The 18,406-nt window shown below is 37.4% G+C and overlaps 1 protein-coding gene across 2 annotated transcripts in view; it reads left to right on the top strand.

Annotated features, from left to right (window-relative positions):
* DOCK11 (dedicator of cytokinesis 11) overlaps positions 1-17,584 on the top strand; it is a 191,111-nt gene extending 173,527 nt beyond the window's left edge. For both annotated transcript variants that reach the window (XM_060088078.1, XM_060088077.1), the window contains 7 exons: positions 941-1,054; positions 1,580-1,726; positions 9,449-9,659; positions 10,260-10,450; positions 10,896-10,996; positions 12,255-12,393; positions 17,136-17,584. In XM_060088078.1, the coding sequence (XP_059944061.1) occupies positions 941-1,054; positions 1,580-1,726; positions 9,449-9,659; positions 10,260-10,450; positions 10,896-10,996; positions 12,255-12,393; positions 17,136-17,258 (1,026 nt within the window). In that variant the 3' untranslated portion in view covers positions 17,259-17,584. The remainder of the gene's footprint in view (positions 1-940; positions 1,055-1,579; positions 1,727-9,448; positions 9,660-10,259; positions 10,451-10,895; positions 10,997-12,254; positions 12,394-17,135) is intronic.
* The last annotated feature ends 822 nt before the right edge of the window (positions 17,585-18,406 follow it).

Below are 18,406 nucleotides of genomic sequence, written 5' to 3'. Positions count from 1 at the left end.
ATTCTTTGGAGAAATGTCTATTCAAGTCCTTTGCACACTTTTAAATTAGGTTATTTGTCTTTTTGTTGTTGAATTATGGGAGTTTTTTATATTTTCTGGATATGAAAACTTATCAGATCTGTGGTTTACAAATATTTTCTCCTGTTCTGTAGGTTGTCTTTTCACATTCTTGATAATGTTCTTAGCACAGCGTGCTCCCTTTTTCTGGATATTTAGAACATATTCTTTTTTTTTTTTTTTTTTTTTTTTTTTTTTGTGGTACGCGGGCCTCTCACTGTTGTGGCCTCTCCCGTTGCAGAGCACAGGCTCCGGACACGCAGGCTCAGCAGCCATGGCTCACGGGCCCAGCCGCTCTGCAGCATGTGGGATCCTCCCGGACCGGGGCACGAACCCGTGTCCCCTGCATCGGCAGGCAGAGTCTCAACCACTGCGCCACCAGGGAAGCCCTAGAAGAATATATTCTTTGAAAATGTCTGTGACCTTGTATAAAAGGAGTCCACACTCAGACTTATACTATTATTTTTGTGTCTGCATTTTTTCTTCTCCAAAATTGTTCGCATGGATTGTTTATTCTCATCTCTCCACCTAAGAGCTCAAGCAAAGCATTTTGCTTATCTTTCAGTTAAAATAATTCAGACATAAGAAAAAAGTAGTCAGTAACACAGTATTTTAAAATTATACACAACCATTGAGATATGAATGAAATGAAACATGGTATTTAGAAATACAGTGTTATTTGACCATTTTAAGCTCTACCCTATGACCTAAAGTTGTTAAGGAGTTTTGTCTAATAATGACCATGGGGGAGGGCAGTGTGAATGACCCCACCAAAACCATTTTGAAAAGGAAATAGTGTTGCTTTTTTTTCCTGTGCATTTATCTTAGACATTTAGTAACTAACCAAAAGACAAAGCTATTTTGTTTATTCTCATTTTTTCAGAAACTTACTCAAGTTTATAGAACTCTTCATGGAGCTTACACAAAAATTTTGGAGGTTATGCACACAAAAAAAAGACTTTTAGGCACTTTCTTCAGAGTTGCCTTTTATGGCCAAGTAAGTATACTTTAGTTCATAAAGTTGTTTTCCTTTTTAAACATTCACCTTTGAATGATTACTGTAGCAGCAGTTATTGGTTCTAGGATTCTGTCTAGATAGAGCACCTGTCACAACAGCAGGAAGCCTCGTTTGTAAGTGTAAAGTTCACTTTGGTTCCCATATCTAAATCCACTAGGCCAGAGTATAACATATAAGACTTGAATGTTTCCTTCAGTTTCATTTTTTGTTAAGCTTCTTAAATGTATATTTAATATCTAGCACTGAAAGATTTGCAATAAAAATCAGGTAAGTATGCAGGCGATGAAAAAATCGAGTGTGGAAATCTTCAGGCCAATAATATGCTCATATGACTGAGTTTGAAAATTCTCATTTATTTCAGTTAAAATATATGTATGTGACTTTTAGTACTATTATTTAAAATCTATTTCAAATACATTATTGCTAATTATTTAGTAGATTTTCTCTAAATGCTTTGTTTGCTCATATTATTTATAAATTATCATATGTTTAACTTTATAATAGTCTTTTTTTGAAGAAGAGGATGGAAAAGAGTACATCTATAAAGAGCCAAAGCTCACCGGCCTCTCGGAGATTTCCCTGAGACTTGTTAAACTTTATGGTGAAAAATTTGGTACAGAGAATGTCAAAATAATTCAGGATTCAGACAAGGTAACATATTTATTGGTTCCAGGCGTGGTATGTTGCTTCTGACTTTTTCCTTTTTTAGCTAGTGGAGGAGAGGCATGGGAAATAGAGCCTTTCCAGATCGTGAAAGAAAGAACAGGGGCTTTGGAATCAGAAAGAAGGATTCAAATCTCCATTCTCTGCCACTTGCTAGCTGTGTGACCATGGGGAAGTTACTTAACCTCTCTGTGCCTCATTGTTCTCATTGGTAAAATGAAGTTAATAATAGTGCCTTCCTCATGGAGTTGTTGTACGGATTAAATGAGTTAATATATGGAAAGTGATTAGAGTTCCTGGTATGTAAAAAAGCATTCACTAATAATAATAGATGCACACTCAATAAAGGTTAGCTATTATTGTGAATGCTGTTGTGCATCATGATTGTCAATTTCATACTTTATGATTAAAATCATCTTAGGACACACATTTTACTCTAAGATATCCTTAGTTCACTAGTTACATTTGCAGTGATGTAGGTTTAGGAGAGATGCCTTGGGCCTTGACCTAAAGATTATCCATCCCACTAGCCCTGCCAAGGCAAGGATGAGAAAGGTTCCAGCAAGAGAGGCTCTTTCCTAGTAATGCATAGTTCCCTATAGACAGAATTGCGGGAAGGCATAATAAGAATGCCTGACTGTCCTTAGTTATCATGGTTATGTACAGGATGAGAGCTGATTTTTCAGGTAGGAAGGACCTATACAGTGCAGGATCTGTAGGCCCCAGAAACATTTACTGCGTGACTATGATGTGCATGGTGCTACGCAAAGCACTTAATAGCTAACAGGCAGCATTGCCAGAGTGAAAAGCCCGTGGCAATAGTAAAGACACTTCATTTTCTACTAGGAACATGATCTCTTCACTTTGTAGACTTACCTGTATCTCATGGAGATGATTTTATCTTAAACATATGCCTTCGACATTTAAAAATAGATGTGCTGATAGGTTCAAAATTCATGAATATTTGGCAGAACCTGTCTACTTCTGATCCGTTTCACTATTTTGTGTTGTTTTATTGAATTAAGACAACAGAAAATTTTATCTCCTTATAGCCAGAAAGTTTTAGGCTTGCTGCCATACTACTGATACTATAAATGGAAAGTTAATAGAAAGCCAGGCTTGCAGAACAACATGCGGTTTCCTACTTTCTTCTGCCTCTGAAAACCTGGCCAACAAGCACTAATGACAAACCACCATCAGGCAGCTGGACTCCTGACATGATTTTTATGCACAACATTTTAGTCATTCTTCATAGGCAACAGATATAATAAGCAGTTGCTACTTTTAAAATCCTTATTTCTTTCTTAATGTGTGAAATTGAAAATTGAAAACACTCTTTTACTTGCCAAAGAACAAAATCTGCTTAAGGGCACAAACAATGTGAAAAACAGTTGGGCGGTATTTTCCAGTATTTTAAATGTATCTTTCCTTGGACCCAATAATTTCACATTTAACATTTTATCTTGTAGATAGATATATACACATAAAGATGTATGTTTAAAGGTGTTTATTGCTGCAAAGTTTATATAACAAAAACCTGGAAACAATCTAATATCCATATGGTTAAGGAAGTGGTACTACCCCCATATAATGGATATAGTATCCTAAGCGTTAAAAAATTGATGAGTATTGATATACCTATCAAGATATATTATTGAGAGAAAAAAGGTGAGGCACAGAACATCATGGATAGGATGATTACATTTGTGAAAATTGATATTCACATATACTCACTTGTTTATGCTTAGGAAATTTCTGGAATGATACATACAAAATTGTTAACCATGGTTATCCCTGAGGAGAGAGACTAGAGTCTTATGTGGGAAGAAAGCCTTTTTTTTACTTTTCATATATACCCTCATGTACTGTTTGAATGCTTACCATATACATAGTTTATTTTATAAGGTCAAAATCAGTCTTGACCTCTTTTTTATTTTCCTTCTATGTCTTGTCTTAGCCAGGTAATTAACCTCACCTGAATTTCTCTGGAGAAATCTAGCTTTTTAATGGGAAAGAAAAGAAAGGATTTCTAGATTTAGGCTTTTAGATTTTTATGTAATAACAAGCAGAATGGGTTTGGAGAAGTTTTAAAAGTTGCTAAGAAACTTTCCCTTGCCTATGGTCCTGTATATGTGGGGGGGAAAAAAAGGATGTAGGGACTGTTTCTTGGGAGGTTTTTGTTGTTTTTTTGGTTTGTTTCATTTTTTCCTACGCTAAACACAAAAAGGCCTGACTATGATAAATTGCAAAGATATTGACAGCGTCACGGACACCCAAGGCACAAGTCAAATTTAGTTGGGAGAACACTGAAAGAAGAGGGTCCTGGGAATCACCTGGAGTTAATGGAGAGACTGCAGCATAGCTTCTAAACATGGAATTTAGACTCTTTATGAAATGGTCTGTAACTATTATAATTTTATGTCTCTGAAATAGAACCATTCTCTTTCCTGTGGTCCCCTTCCTCCATAGAACAGGCTTAATGCAATCAAGAGTACCCACTCTAACAATGTCAAATACTGCTTGTGGATATACGAATTGTCATCTTTTCTGTAGGGTAGTTGAGTAGTATGTATCAAAATTCCTAAAACCATGTAAATCTTTTAACTAAGCAACTTCTCATCTAAAAATTTTTCCTAAGGAATAAATCAGAAAAAAATATACACAGTTTTAAATATAAGGATGTTCATTGGAGCATTATTTATAATAGCAAAATGTTGGAAAACAACCTGAGTCTATTAATGAGGGACTGATCTAATAAATCATGTTTATCCGTATCCATCCATTAAAAGTCATGTCAATGACTATAATATAGAACTGTGATAACTATCTTTTTTATTGTGGTAAAATACACATAACATAACATTTATATGTTAACCATTTTTAAGTGTACAATTCAGTGGTGCTTCCAACACCATGTTGGGTAGAAGTGGTGAAATGGGCATCCTTGCCTTGTTCCTCATCTCAGAGGAAAAGCTTTCAGCCTTTCACCATTGAATGTGATGTTTGCTATAGGTTTTTCACAGTGGCCCTTGATCAGATTGTAGACATTTCCTTCTATTCCTACTTTATTGAGTGTTTTTATTATGAAAGGGTGTTGAATTTTGTCAAATGCTTTTTCTGCATTGATTGAGATGATCATGTGGGGTTTTTTCCCCTTCATTCTGTTAATGCAGTGTATCAATATTACATTGATCAATTTTCATATGTTGAACCATCCTTGCATTCCAGGAATAAATCCCACTTGGTCATCATGTACAATCCTTTTAATATGCTGCTAAATTCAGTTTGCTGGTATTCTGTTGAGAGCTTTTGCATCAGTGTTCATAAGGGATATCGGTCTGTAGTTTTCTTGTGCTGTCTTTGTCTGGCTTTGGTAATCAGAGTATTGCTGACCTCATAGAATAAGTTAGGGAGTATTTCTTTCTCTTCACTGTTTTGGAAAATTTTGAGAACACTTGGTGTTAGTTCTCCTTTAAATATTTGGGAGACTTCACCAGTGAAGATACCAAGTCCAGAGCTTCTCTCTGTCAGGAGATTTTTTATTACTGATTCAGTTTCCTTACTAAAGATCTATTCAGATTTCCCTATTTCTTCATGGTTTAGTCTTGGTAGGCTTTGTGTTTCTAGGAATTTGTTCATTTCACATTTCATCTAGGTTTTCTAATTTGTTGGCATATACTTGCTCATAGTACTCTCTTATAATCCTTTTTATTTCTGTAGGATTGGTAGTAATGTCCTCATTTTCATTTCTGATTTTAGTAATTTGAGTGTTCTCTCTTTTTGTTCTATTTAGTTAAAGGGTTGTCAATCTTGTTGATCTTTTCAAAGAGACAACTTTTGGTTTCATCGATTTTCTCTGTTATTTTTCTATTCTCTATTTCATTTATCTGTGCTCTAATCTTTATTATTTCCTTCCTTCTGCTAGCTTTGAGTTTAGTTGTTCTTCTCTTTCTAGTTCCTTAAGTTGTAAAATTAGGTTGTTGATTTGAGACCTTTCCTGTTTTTTAATGTTAAATGTTATAGCTATAAATTCCACCCCCCTCTGCCCCGTAGCACTGCTTTTGCTGTGCCCCATAAGTTTTGGTATGTTGTGATTTCATTTTCATTAATACCTAAGTATTTTCAAATTTCCCTTGTGATTTCTTCTTTGATCCATTGATTTCTTTAAAGAATATGTTGTTTAATTTCCACCAATTTGTGAAGTTTCCAATTTTACTTCTGTTACTGATTTCTAACTTCATCCCATTGTGGTCAGAGAAGATACTTTGTATGATATCTGTCTTTATAAACCTATTGAGACTGATTTGTGGCTTAACATATAGTCTATCCTGGAAAATGTCCCAAGTGCACTTGAGAAGAATGTGTATTCTGTTGTTGGGTAGAGTTTTCTGTATATGTCTGTTAGGTCTAGGTAGATTATTGTGTTATTCAAGTCATCTATTTCCTTACTTACCTTCTGCATGGTTGTTCTATCCAGTATTAAGAGTGAGGTATTAAAGTCTCCAACTATTATTGTAGAACTATTTATTATTTCTCCCTTCAGTTCTATCGATTTTTGCTTCATATATTTTGATGATCTGTTATTAGGTGTGTAGATGTTTATAATTGTTTTATCTTCTTGCTGTATTGAACCTTTTATCAATATATAATGTCCTCCTTTGTCTCTTCTAACCTTTTTAAATTTGAAGTCTATTTTTTCCAATATTAGTATCTTTACCCCTGCTCTCTTTTGATTATTATTTGGATGGGATATTTTTCTCCATTCTTCCACACTCAGCCTTTGTGTGTCTTTGGAGCTAAAGTGAGTCTCTTATAGACAGCATATAGTTGGATCATGTTTGTTTGTTTTTAATTCCATTCTCCCAATCTCTGTCTTTTGTTTACAGAATTTAACCCATTTATATTTAAATTAATTACTAATTAATAAGGAGGGACTTTACTTCTGTCACTCTGCTATGTTTTCTATGTGCCTTATAGCTTTTTTGTTTCTCATTTCCTGCATTACTATTTTCTTTGTGTTCAGTTGGTTTTTTTGGCAGTGGTTTTTGTTTTCTTTTTAATCACATTCTCTCTCTCTTTTTAAATTTTATTTATTTTTGGCTGCGTTGGGTCTTCCTTGCTGTACACGGGCTTTTCTCTAGTTGTGGAGAGCGGGGCCTACTCTTCATTGCAGTGTGCGGGCTTTTCCTTGCGGTGGCTTCTCTTGTTGCGGAGCATGGGCTCTAGGCACACGGGCTTCAGTAGTTGCAGCACATGGGCTCAGTATTTGTGGCATGTGGGCTATAGGGCACACAGGCTTCAGTAGTTGTGGTGCACGGGCTCTAGAGCGCAGGCTCAGTAGTTGTGGTGCACAGGCTTAGTTGCTCCACAGCATGTGGGATCTTCCCGGACCAGGGCTTGAACCCGTGTCCCCTGCATCGGCAGGTGGATTCTTAACCACTGCACAACCAGAGAAGTTGTCCCTCTCCCTCACTTTTTAGGACAGTTTTGCCAGATATAGGATTCTTGGTTGATAGATTTTTTTTCTTTAGCACTTTGAATATATCAGTCCACTGCCTTCTGGCCTCCAAAGTTTCTGATGAGAAATCTGATAATCTTATTGAGGATCCCTTGTGTGTGACAAGTCGTTTATCTCTTGCTTCCTTCCAACTTCTCTTTGTCTTTGGCTTTTGACATTCTGATTTTAATATGTCTCAGTGTGGGTCTCTTTGAGTTACCCTGCTTGGAATTTGTTGAGCTTCCTGTCTTTCATTAGATTTGGGAAGTTTTCACCCATTATTTCTTCAAATATTCTCTCTGTCCTTTTCTCTCTCTTTTCTCCTTCAAGGACTACCACGATGGGTATGTTCGTCTGCTGGATGATGTTCCACAGGTTCCTTAAGGCTCTGTCACTCTTCTTCAGTTTTTTTTTCTTTGTGTTACTCTGATTGATAATTTCCATTGTCCTATCTTCAAGTTTACTATTACTTCTGCCTGCTGAAATTTGTCTTTGAATCCCTCCGGTGAATTTTCATTTCAGTTATTATATTTTTCAGCTCTGAAAAAAAATTTTTGGTTTCTTTTTAGATTTTCTACCTCTTTATTGATATTGACATTTTGTTCATACATCATTTTCTTGACTTTTTCCATAACTTCCTTTAGTTCTTTTAGCATCAAGACTGTTGTTTTAAAGTCTTTTTCTAGGAGATCTGCTGTCAAGTCTTTTTCAGGGACAGTTTCTATTGGTTTATTTTTCTCGTTTGAATGGGCCATACTTTCCTGTTTCTTTGTATGCCTTGTGATTCTTCTTTGATTGAAAACTGAACATTTGAATTTAATAACAACACTCTGGAAATCAGATTCTCTCTCTGTCCCAGAGTTTGCTGGTTTTTGGTTTTGTTTTTAATTGTTGTAAGCTGTCTCTGTGCCAGGGATAAGCCTGAGGTGTAAACTTGGGGACTTATCAGGTCTTTCCCTAGCCTGTGCCTTCCCCTGAGCATGTGCAGTGACTTGCTAGTTTCCTTCATATATGCAGTTGCTTTTGAACGCCCTAGTCTCCAGTGTCTGGCTCCCAAGAGGGGAAAGAGAGGAAAATGAAGGGAGGAGGGGGAGAAAAGGTACCGGTCCTTTAAATACCCTAGAAGTCACTTCAGCCGGAGGGGGAGGGCCTTGCAACAACGGGAAGAGGTGCTACAGTAATGGCCGCGGCCTCTTTTTTTTTTTTTGCGGTATGCGGGCCTCTCACTGCTGTGGCCTCCCCCGTTGCGGAGCACAGGCTCCGGACGCGCAGGCTCCGGACGCGCAGGCTCAGCGGCCATGGCTCACGGGCCCAGCCACTCCGTGGCATATGGGATCCTCCCAGACCGGGGCACGAACCCGTATCCCCTGCATCGGCAGGCGGACTCTCAACCACTTGCGCCACCAGGGAGGCCCTACTGCGGCCTCTTTGACTGCCCCCCTGTGATCAGAAGCAGCAATCAGCAGTCGTAGCACAGATCCCCAATATTTGGAAGACAGGGTCCTTCTTGTTCATCCTGGCTCCCGCAAGCTGTTCCAAGAACATGTGCACCGCTGCCTGCCATGGTACTTGAGGGGTGAGGTACAGATAGCAGCCATTGTGCCAAGAGCTAAAATAGACCAAAATCAAAATTAAGGTAATTTCCTGTCCAGGTCCTCCCCTGGAAGTTGAAAGTCTTCAATAGACTCCAGAGTTCCAAAATAGTTACATCAGATAGATTCTGCCAGTGTAACTGTTGTCCCTGTAGGAAGATAGATTTCTGGTGCCCTGCCATCTTCTCAGAATCCTCTCTATAATATATATTTTATTGAGGTGGAATTCAGATGTGCAGTTAAGCCACTTTAATATATTTTTAGGAAATCAGATTATAAAACAATGTTCAGCATGATCTCAGGTTTGTAAATACATGTGCATAGAAAAGAGATTGGAAGGAAATATATGAAAATGTGAATAATGGTCATTGCTGAGTGGTAGCATTACAGTTTTTATTTTCTGCCTACATTTCTGTAATCTCCAAATAGGTTTCTGTAACTTCTTAATAATCAGAAGGAAATGATCCTTGAAAAAAGAGCGAAGACCTCTTCCAGGTGTGTATTCAACTCACAGTGTATTCAGCGACAGTGGTCCTCAGTTGATTTCAGAGGAGTTAGTAGCTTACCTGTACCCCCTTTTCCCATATATTGAATAAAACCCAAAACTTTCTTACCTTACAGGTAAATGTCAAAGAGCTTGATCCCAAATATGCTCATATCCAAGTCACTTATGTGAAGCCCTACTTTGATGACAAAGAACTCACAGAAAGAAAAACTGAGTTTGAAAGAAACCATAATATCAACAGATTTGTTTTTGAGGCTCCTTATACATTATCAGGCAAAAAGCAAGGCTGTATAGAAGAACAGTGCAAACGCCGTACGATCTTGACTAGTAAGTGGGACTTGGAATAACTTCTTTGTTTGACATGGTCATCTTGTTTGTTTGTTTGTTTGTTTTTGCGGTACGTGGGCCTCTCACTGCTGTGGCCTCTCCCGTTGCGGAGCACAGGCTCCGGATGCGCAGGCTCAGCGGCCGTGGCTCACGGGCTCAGCCACTCCGTGGCATGTGGGATCTTCCCGGACCGGGGCTCGAACCCATGTCCCCTGCATCGGCAGGCGGACTCTCAACCACTGCGCCACCAGGGAAGCCCGACATGGTCATTTTTTGATACACACAAGCAGCAGCTGGTCAGCAGGAAAATGTAACTGAAATTTTAATCATTCATTGTTCTGCTGTTCAGTCACTAGCTTGCACAAACATGGCTATGTTATAAACCATTGGTTTCCCGTATGTAATTCATGATTGCTCTGAGTTGTCTCATAAAGAGAATTTCTCCCTTAATCCTGAAGTAATAAGGTGCCTATCTGGTCCCTAAAGTATTTTCCAGACAAAGCATGGGGAGAATTAAGCACAATAGATTTTTTTTTCTGTAATTTGCCTGTTTGATTTACTATCTTAAAAACTCATTTGTTCAATCTTAACATTTAATAGCTTCAAACTCGTTTCCATATGTGAAGAAGAGGATCCCTATAAACTATGAACAGCAGATTAATTTAAAGCCAATTGATGTTGCTACTGATGAAATAAAAGATAAAACTGCAGAGCTGCAGAAGCTTTGCTCTTCTGCTGATGTGGACATGATTCAGCTCCAACTTAAATTGCAGGGCTGTGTTTCAGTGCAGGTATGTTGGTTGCTAAACATGTATTAAATGTTTCTTGACATTCCTCTTGCTTTCATAAGGGCACAGAGCAAGCATTAATTGTAATTGTCTGTTATACTCTTACTGAGTGCAAAAACCTGTACATTTTTGATTAAGTTAATAAAGAAATTATGTTCAATTTCTATAAATTTTGTGTTATGTCAGAGGACTTTAACATAAATCCCTCTGACTATAGCCAAGCCCTATATTTACATATCAGAAATCATTAACTAACTTATTAGAATATTATCTTTGCAGATGATTTGCTTTAGTTAATCTTTTTCAAATAAATTTATAGTAAGAATAGTAAATATGTTTCTCACATGTGGATTTTTAACATATTGGTTTTCTTTAAAAAGAGAATTGCAAAAATTACTTTTTGGTTGTATTCTAACAACTCTCTCATTTTTCTCCTTTTGTAATTTAGGTAAATGCAGGTCCATTAGCATATGCAAGGGCTTTCTTAAATGACAGTCAAGCTAGCAAGTATCCACCTAAGAAAGTAAATGAGTTGAAAGACATGTTTAGGTAAGTGCTTTGTAGTTTTCAGATTATTCCTCTATTCTTTTACTCCATTTTCTTCTTAAAAGAAACCAAAATATTCACCAAATGTCCCTCCAAAAAAGGACATTCTCTGTTCTCTTTCACAACATTTAAGTGACCTTCTAATGGTACTTTAAGTAGTAAGGAAATGTGTGATTTCTTTCTTGCTGCAGAACTTTAACAATGTCCTAGTGACCCAAGACATTAAATATGACAACTTGCTGTATTGCTTTGGATATTGTGACACAAACACAAGCCTACATTCATTATGTGATGTCCTCCTTTGCCTGCCTGACCTTATGTTACAGCTTTTCAGACCATTTAGGGTAGGAAGGGCTGGATAAGCTTGCTTCTATCCATGTCCTTAGTTCCACTTGGATTCTTCCAGTCTAGGGCATGTGATATCTTGTCTGGACTGAGCATCCCTCTAAGCTAGGGCATGTCTGAATGGTCTTGCATTGGAAAAAAATCTGTTTCATATATAAAAAGAGTTTACATTCAGAATAAGAGAGACAGCTGAGTAAAATAGACTAAGGAGAAAGATGATAGCTTATCCACTCATCTGCTTCAGACTTATTACATTTACTTTTCCTGTCTCTGTGTTATCAGCTGTTTCAGGTTACAGAGTAACCAGTAGTCATTCATTCGATATTTATTAATGTCTGGCACGTATAAAAAGATTCTACTAGTTGCTATGACAGGGATACAAAACAAGTGGGCAGTGAGGTACTTTGTCCCCTAAGACCTACAGTCTAATTATGGACATTAAACATAAGCACATGAAATGATGGGAAAATGCTTTTATGATAACTCATCAACTCTCTCTCCCCACTCTTACCAGCCCAGGGCAGATACTTCATGCCTATAGCACCCAGCACTGTACTGGGTGCATAGTTAGTACCAAATAAATTATTTTTGAATGAATGACTTTATCTACAGATGTAAATTAATGTTAGCACAACTTTAGCTGATATCATATCAAGTAAATGACTGAGCAAGTAGGCTTCCTAGAGGGTATATGTTTTGAGCTGGATTTTGAAGGAGGTAAGAAACCAGAAGAGAAAGATGGAAAAGAAAAAAAAAGATATTTCAGACTTAGGAGATGACATTAGCAAAAGCCCAGTGAAAATATAGGATTCTAATCTTCCTTGTAGGCAAGCCATGGTTAAAGTAAATATTAAATTGTCCATGAGACTTTTGAGGAATAAACAACAAAAACTTTATCTTTGATCTTCATCCACAGGAAGTTCATCCAAGCATGCAGCATTGCACTGGAACTAAATGAGCGGCTAATTAAAGAGGATCAGATTGAGTACCATGAAGGGCTAAAGTCAAATTTCAGAGACATGGTAAAAGAATTGTCTGACATTATTCACGAGCAGGCAAGTATTAGGGTGGTTGAAAACGAAAACGTGATCTGGGGTCCGTAAAGAGTTACTTAACAAATCTATTAGTTTGAAATGTGTTACCTTGAAATTAGTATGTTATTTTAAAATTTGCTCATGTTTTCTTTAATCATTTAAATGATGTAATACAAATGAAATTTGAAGCCATTACTGACAGTTACTTTAGCAGTTGCTTCAGATAATAAATCATTTGGTTCTTTGTGCCACAGAGCCATTAGAAGCGAGTAGCTGAGCAAGTCTGAGTTGATCTCCTATGAACATGGATAAGAATCCCTCAAGAAGGGTCCTAGAGAAGTGAAATGATTGGCTCAGTGGCCAAATCCCTAAAGGAATATTCCTGTCTTAGCTGTAAGAAACTAGATACAGGTGGCCCTCCCTGTCTGCAGGTTACACATTCATGGATTCAACCAACTGCAGATCGAAAATATTTGAAAAAAAATTCCAGAAAGTTCCAAAAAGCAAAACTTGAATTTGCTGCACATAGGCAACTATTTACATAGCATTTACATTGTATTAGGTATTATAAACAATCTAAAGATGATTTAAGGTATCGGGGAGGATGTGCATAGGTTATATGCACATACTACGCCGTTTTATGTAAGGGACTTGAGCATCCTCAGATTTTAATATCTGTGGGGGGAGGGTGCGGGGGGCAGTGGTCCTGGCACTAATCCTCCAAGGATACCAAGGGACAACTATACCATCATTTAGGTGAGATCCTGAGTGAGTTCCAAAATTCAGGAATCATCTTAGTACCCATACAGCCAGTTCTATTTTCATAAAACCTAGCATTTTAAGTTATGACTGAGTGTTAATGACAATTACAGCTAACTTAGTAGAACACAATCTGAAAAATATAGAGGCAAAGATCTGCTCACCACTCACAGCCAAATTATGTCACAATCAAGTAGTTATGGCTTTCATATCCCTACTTAACCTAAAACCAGAGTACTCCTGAATTGTCCTGGTAAATGTCATTCCTATATTGGGGTCCTGAAATCTGTGTTTACAACCACTCTAGACATGGATTGTCACTCAAGTATTTTAATATCTTCAACACAATTGTAAAGGTCACGGCATGATGGTCTGGTCCCTCAGTGCGTGAGCCTATTAAGCTTATCAAAAAGTCCCCTTAATTTCCTTATGAAGGAAACAGCCAATAAGATAAATATTTGCTTCAGAAACTCTTCAAACTCTCATTTTTTTTAAAGAAATTAAGGCTTCTTAAAAGAAACAAGGATAACTACAATCCTTTAGAGAACCCATTCTTAACACTGGTTCCAGAAAGGAGAACCTCATCTGTCCTGGTATCTGCATTTCATTGATTGCTTGGCACTCCCCTGTGTGAGACCACCACTCAAAGGGCGTACTTACAAATAGACTTACAAATAGTGGTTAGTTCCCAAAGAGCTGCAGTGTAATGATGGGTGAAAGAAGAGATGTTTCGAGGAAAACAAAAGCTGGTTGACTCCAGGCTCTACCTCTCTGAATTTAGCATGTATGCTTTCTCTTAGAAAGGACTATGAGAAATTTAGCCACCATTAGCCCAAGGTTGCACTGAGTGACTAGGAGTCTAATTTTCTAACCATGGTCATCTTCTCAGTATGGAGAAGCCAGTCATCCAGATGTTCATCATCCCATCTGTTCAATGAGACGAGTCACCCAAGTCTCCTACTCTCCCATCCTCATGGCTGGGAATTTTGTTGGCCTGAGGGGTCTGGAATCAATTATCTGTTTCTTCTTTTTGCCATCTTTACTTCTGTTAGCCCACTTAGGAGTGAGGGCAAACTGTTCCAAGGCACACCTTTGCTGCTCAGTTTTCAGAGGCCCGTTTTGGCCTCCTTCCCAAAGCAGCCAGGTGATCAGGGCTAGGAAGATAGGGAATCATTCCACTTCCTTTATTGTCTGTATCTCAAGCTCAGCCCCTGAGTACAATGGGTACTTCACCATCACTGTTCTGGGGTATACTTGAATCAAATAAGACCACATAATTTATTCCTAGAGTCTGTCCAGTTTATGGGGTTTTGTTCTCCATAGTCCATAGGAGAAAACAGCAAAAACTCCTCCTTCACAAAAGATATAAAACAATTACATCATTTTAAGCCAATGTGTATTATATTACAGTTATATAATTTGCATGCAACCGTATGACCTAGCATTGAGCTCTAATTTATTCAAATTGAAAGCAAATCATTCAATTTACTGCTATTACTGTGATCAAGATATTTAGAGTAGTAGTTTTATAGAGTTCTTTTTTCCCGTGTTTAAAAAAACAAAGTTCAACTGAGTAAATTTTAAAGATCTTGGCTTTATTCGGTGATTCATGAGTCGGGCAGCATCCCATCTAGCAGACAGAAAGGAGCTCTGAAGAGTTTTACAAAATGGAAGACTTTTACTGGTAGAACGAGGCAGGACAAGGAAGTTACTCTAGAAAAGAGCTGATTCTTTCAGGCAAGGTCACCTTCCTACGGGGCACAGCAAGGGTCTGTCAGGTGGAGTACCTCACTAGTGCCGACCAGGTAATTCCAGACTGAAAGTAATACACATACTTTTTTGACTGCTTAAGATTACCTGCCTAGAAAAGGCTGAAACTGCAGTTAAGTTAGGTATTAAGTCACAGGTGATGTGGGCTTAGCACAAGTGACTCCATTTTGGGCCTCTCATCTCTTTCTTAACACCCTCAAGTATGGATTTTACAAATCTGCTGTCTTATTTCTCACCTGTCTCTCTCATTTAATTTCCATGAACCATGGCTATTTTGTTTAGTTCTAGGGACCAATATTTTAGACCTTTGATATTATATGTTGATAGCTAACCAAGAAAAATCTTAGTTTCTATTGGTTTATATTTATGCATGCTGGACTGTCATAATGCATCATATTCAGCTGTGCCTTACTTTGGGCAAATGTTGACTTTATAGTGAATTTTTGTAAGTCAGTATTTCCTATTAGATTCTCATATAAAAGAGAGCCTTTTTTTAGTCATACACTTTGAGACATATTATTTCCCAAAGGAAAGCATAATAATACAAAATAAGATAAAATATAGCTGTGCATTGCAATGTGAATTATCTGTGAGCTCCATAAATGATTACTTGACAAAAAGATATGGCCTGGATATCCTTGGCCCTTTTCAATGTAATCTGTTACACTATACTAAAATATAAAGTCCCTTTAAAAACTTCTTCAGGGCTTCCCTGGTGGCACAGTGGTTGAGAGTCCGCCTGCCGATGCAGGGGACACGGGTTCGTGCCCCAGTCCGGGAAGATCCCACATGCCGCAGAGCGGCTGGGACCGTGAGCCATGGTCGCTGAGCCTGCGTGTCTGGAGCCTGTGCTCCGCAACGGGAGAGGCCACAACAGTGAGAGGCCCGCGTACCGCAAAAAAAATAAAAAAATAAAAATAAAAACTTCTTCAAGCTTTTGACTTTTTTAAAGGGATGTATATCACCTTAAAACTATTAATTGCAGGTCTTAATTAGATAGAGTTGGTGGTGGCCATTGTAGTGTCTGTTTGGTCTGTTTTGTTCATGATGAATGCTCTATTTTCTCGTCACATCTGACAGTTGTGGATAATCAATCATCTCTTAAACCTCTCCTGTGCTTTCAGATTAGTGTCACGAGTTATGATTTTTGTAAGAGGAAATTTCTCTATTATGGACTTTATATAAGACATGATTTGTAGCAACACAAATGATATGATGCATTACTGCCACCAGAAACTAATTTGCAGGCTTAATACTGAAGTTTCAGAGCTAACTTGAAAACCCAGTATTGAAAGCTTGAGACCTAAATTGGGACAGTATAGTAAAGAGGTTGGATGTGATGTGTACGCTATTCTTTTCTTCTATCTAATCCACACATGAGATCTCTGTTGCTTTTGAGCACACAAAATAGTTAATTTGGGGGACTTCACTGGCGGTCCAGGGGTTAAGACTTCACCTTCCAATGCAGGGGGTGCGGGTTTGATCCCTGGTCTGGGAGCTAAGATCCCACATGCCTCGCAGCCAAAAACCAAAACATAAAACAGAGGCAACACTGTAACAAATTCAATGAAGACTTTAAAAATGGTCCATATCAAAAAAAAAATCTTTAAAAAAAGTGGATAATTTTTAAAACATCTATACTAATATGAGTATGTATGTTTATATGTTTATGGGATATAAAATTTATACTTATGAAGTTTATTTCCAAGAAAAGTCTTCTGTATTAATTAGCTTATATAATTATAGTATGTATTTAGAAATGTTCACTTATTTTCTCTTCACTTAATATGACTTCCCAAGTCTCCAGGGAAGGAGCATGGGTATCTGCATGTTTGAAAAGTCCCACAGTGATCCTGAGAACTGCTCTTAGAAGATGATCTATAAACTTGTATCAAAGAGTCCACTGTTTAGGGCTCTTGTTATGACCATCTGTTAAAAGAATTGTTTTAAAGATTGTATTACCTCTCGCTTTCTGTTGAATTTTGCATTTTACAGCCTTCTGTTTTTCTTAATGAGTAACCAGATCTTTTCTGCTTTTTTGATATGCTGCCTTTGTAATACAGCTTTGAAGACTTGAGTCGGTAATGTTTTTCTTTGCTCTTTCTGCTTTATGTCATTTAAAATAGCTAAGTGTCAGTGATAAATTGAAATATGCCTGCGATTTCATATACACATACTTTTTTGGCAGTGGCTATTTTACTTCATGATAAACACACAGATTTCTTTCGTTTTAGATATTACAAGAAGACACAATGCATTCTCCCTGGATGAGCAACACATTACATGTATTTTGTGCAATTAGTGGCACGTCGAGTGACAGAGGTTATGGTTCCCCAAGATACGCTGCTGAAATATGAGGACATGCAGATTTAAAGTGATAACAAGAATGAACCTTCTCAGGAATATTTTGAGCTGTGCAAATGTTAAAATTTAAAGATTTGATATACATGGAGTGTTTTCTTCCTGACACCAAAATTTTCATGCTTTCAAACAGGGTGCTTACATATTTGTAAATATTTAAGCAACTTGAAAGTGCCTGGAAAATTGCACCACTGTGCTTGGTTTGTACTTTTTTAGGTAAATCTATATACTGAGAAGTAGAGCTCAAAAACATTAATTCGATTTGCTTGATTGCTGCTTAAAATAATAATGGTACTGTGTAAAATTGTATAATGGAACACAATAAAAGGTAAAACTTATTTGTAATTAGAAGTGAAGGAAATAATACTTTGAACTTAGCATTTTTCTTGACAGGAAGCTAAATTTATTATCATACTAATCCTTGGAGAAAAAAAATTGATAAAATTTCCATAGAACATGGATACTTCCAGTTGGGGAGATGATTTGAAATCTTGCCTACCAGTGGTCAAGACTGGGCTAAAGGAGACAAAAGCATTATTTAAAAAGGAAAATTTCACAAAGAAAGGATATATATAGAAATACCAGGGTTACCGATCCTTCAAGTTTTGATCTAGTGATGCTAGGTACTCCAGCTGGTCTCTCTGACATACAAGACAAGGGATTCCTTTGTGGCATAGGTTTCCCTAGCAAGCAGCGTTCGTTGCCAGAGCTTCATCAGCTGAGGCTGTCTATAAAGCTAAACAAAACATCTCTGAGATTTGCAGTCAGTACATACTATGCAACTTCAAAGCTTTAGCAGCAGATTCTGAGGGTAGGGATTTTGTAATGATTATTTTCTTCAGTTTACAAGTTTAACAAGCATTTTGATAGAACTTGATGGTTGCAGAGTTTCTTGGGTCGGTATACGTAACCACCACAGATTTAGCAACTGCTAGCTAAGGATTACATCTCTAACTATGAAGAAGCCTCAGACTACCTAGATAATTCAGGAGAAACCAAGATGCAAAGAACTTTTTTAGCTTGAATTATCCATATAATTTTGGCTGCCTTTCATGTAAACTTTAAGTCCTAGACTTATTTTTCTTATGTAGTTTAGCTTATTTTACAGACAAAAAAAAAAAGGGAAAACAGACACTGAAATATA

This window comes from Mesoplodon densirostris, chromosome X, assembly GCF_025265405.1.
Source record: "Mesoplodon densirostris isolate mMesDen1 chromosome X, mMesDen1 primary haplotype, whole genome shotgun sequence".
NCBI classification, from domain to species: domain Eukaryota; kingdom Metazoa; phylum Chordata; class Mammalia; order Artiodactyla; family Ziphiidae; genus Mesoplodon; species Mesoplodon densirostris.
The sequence above is the reverse complement of the archived record's forward strand: the minus strand, read 5'-3'. Positions and strand labels throughout refer to the sequence as shown.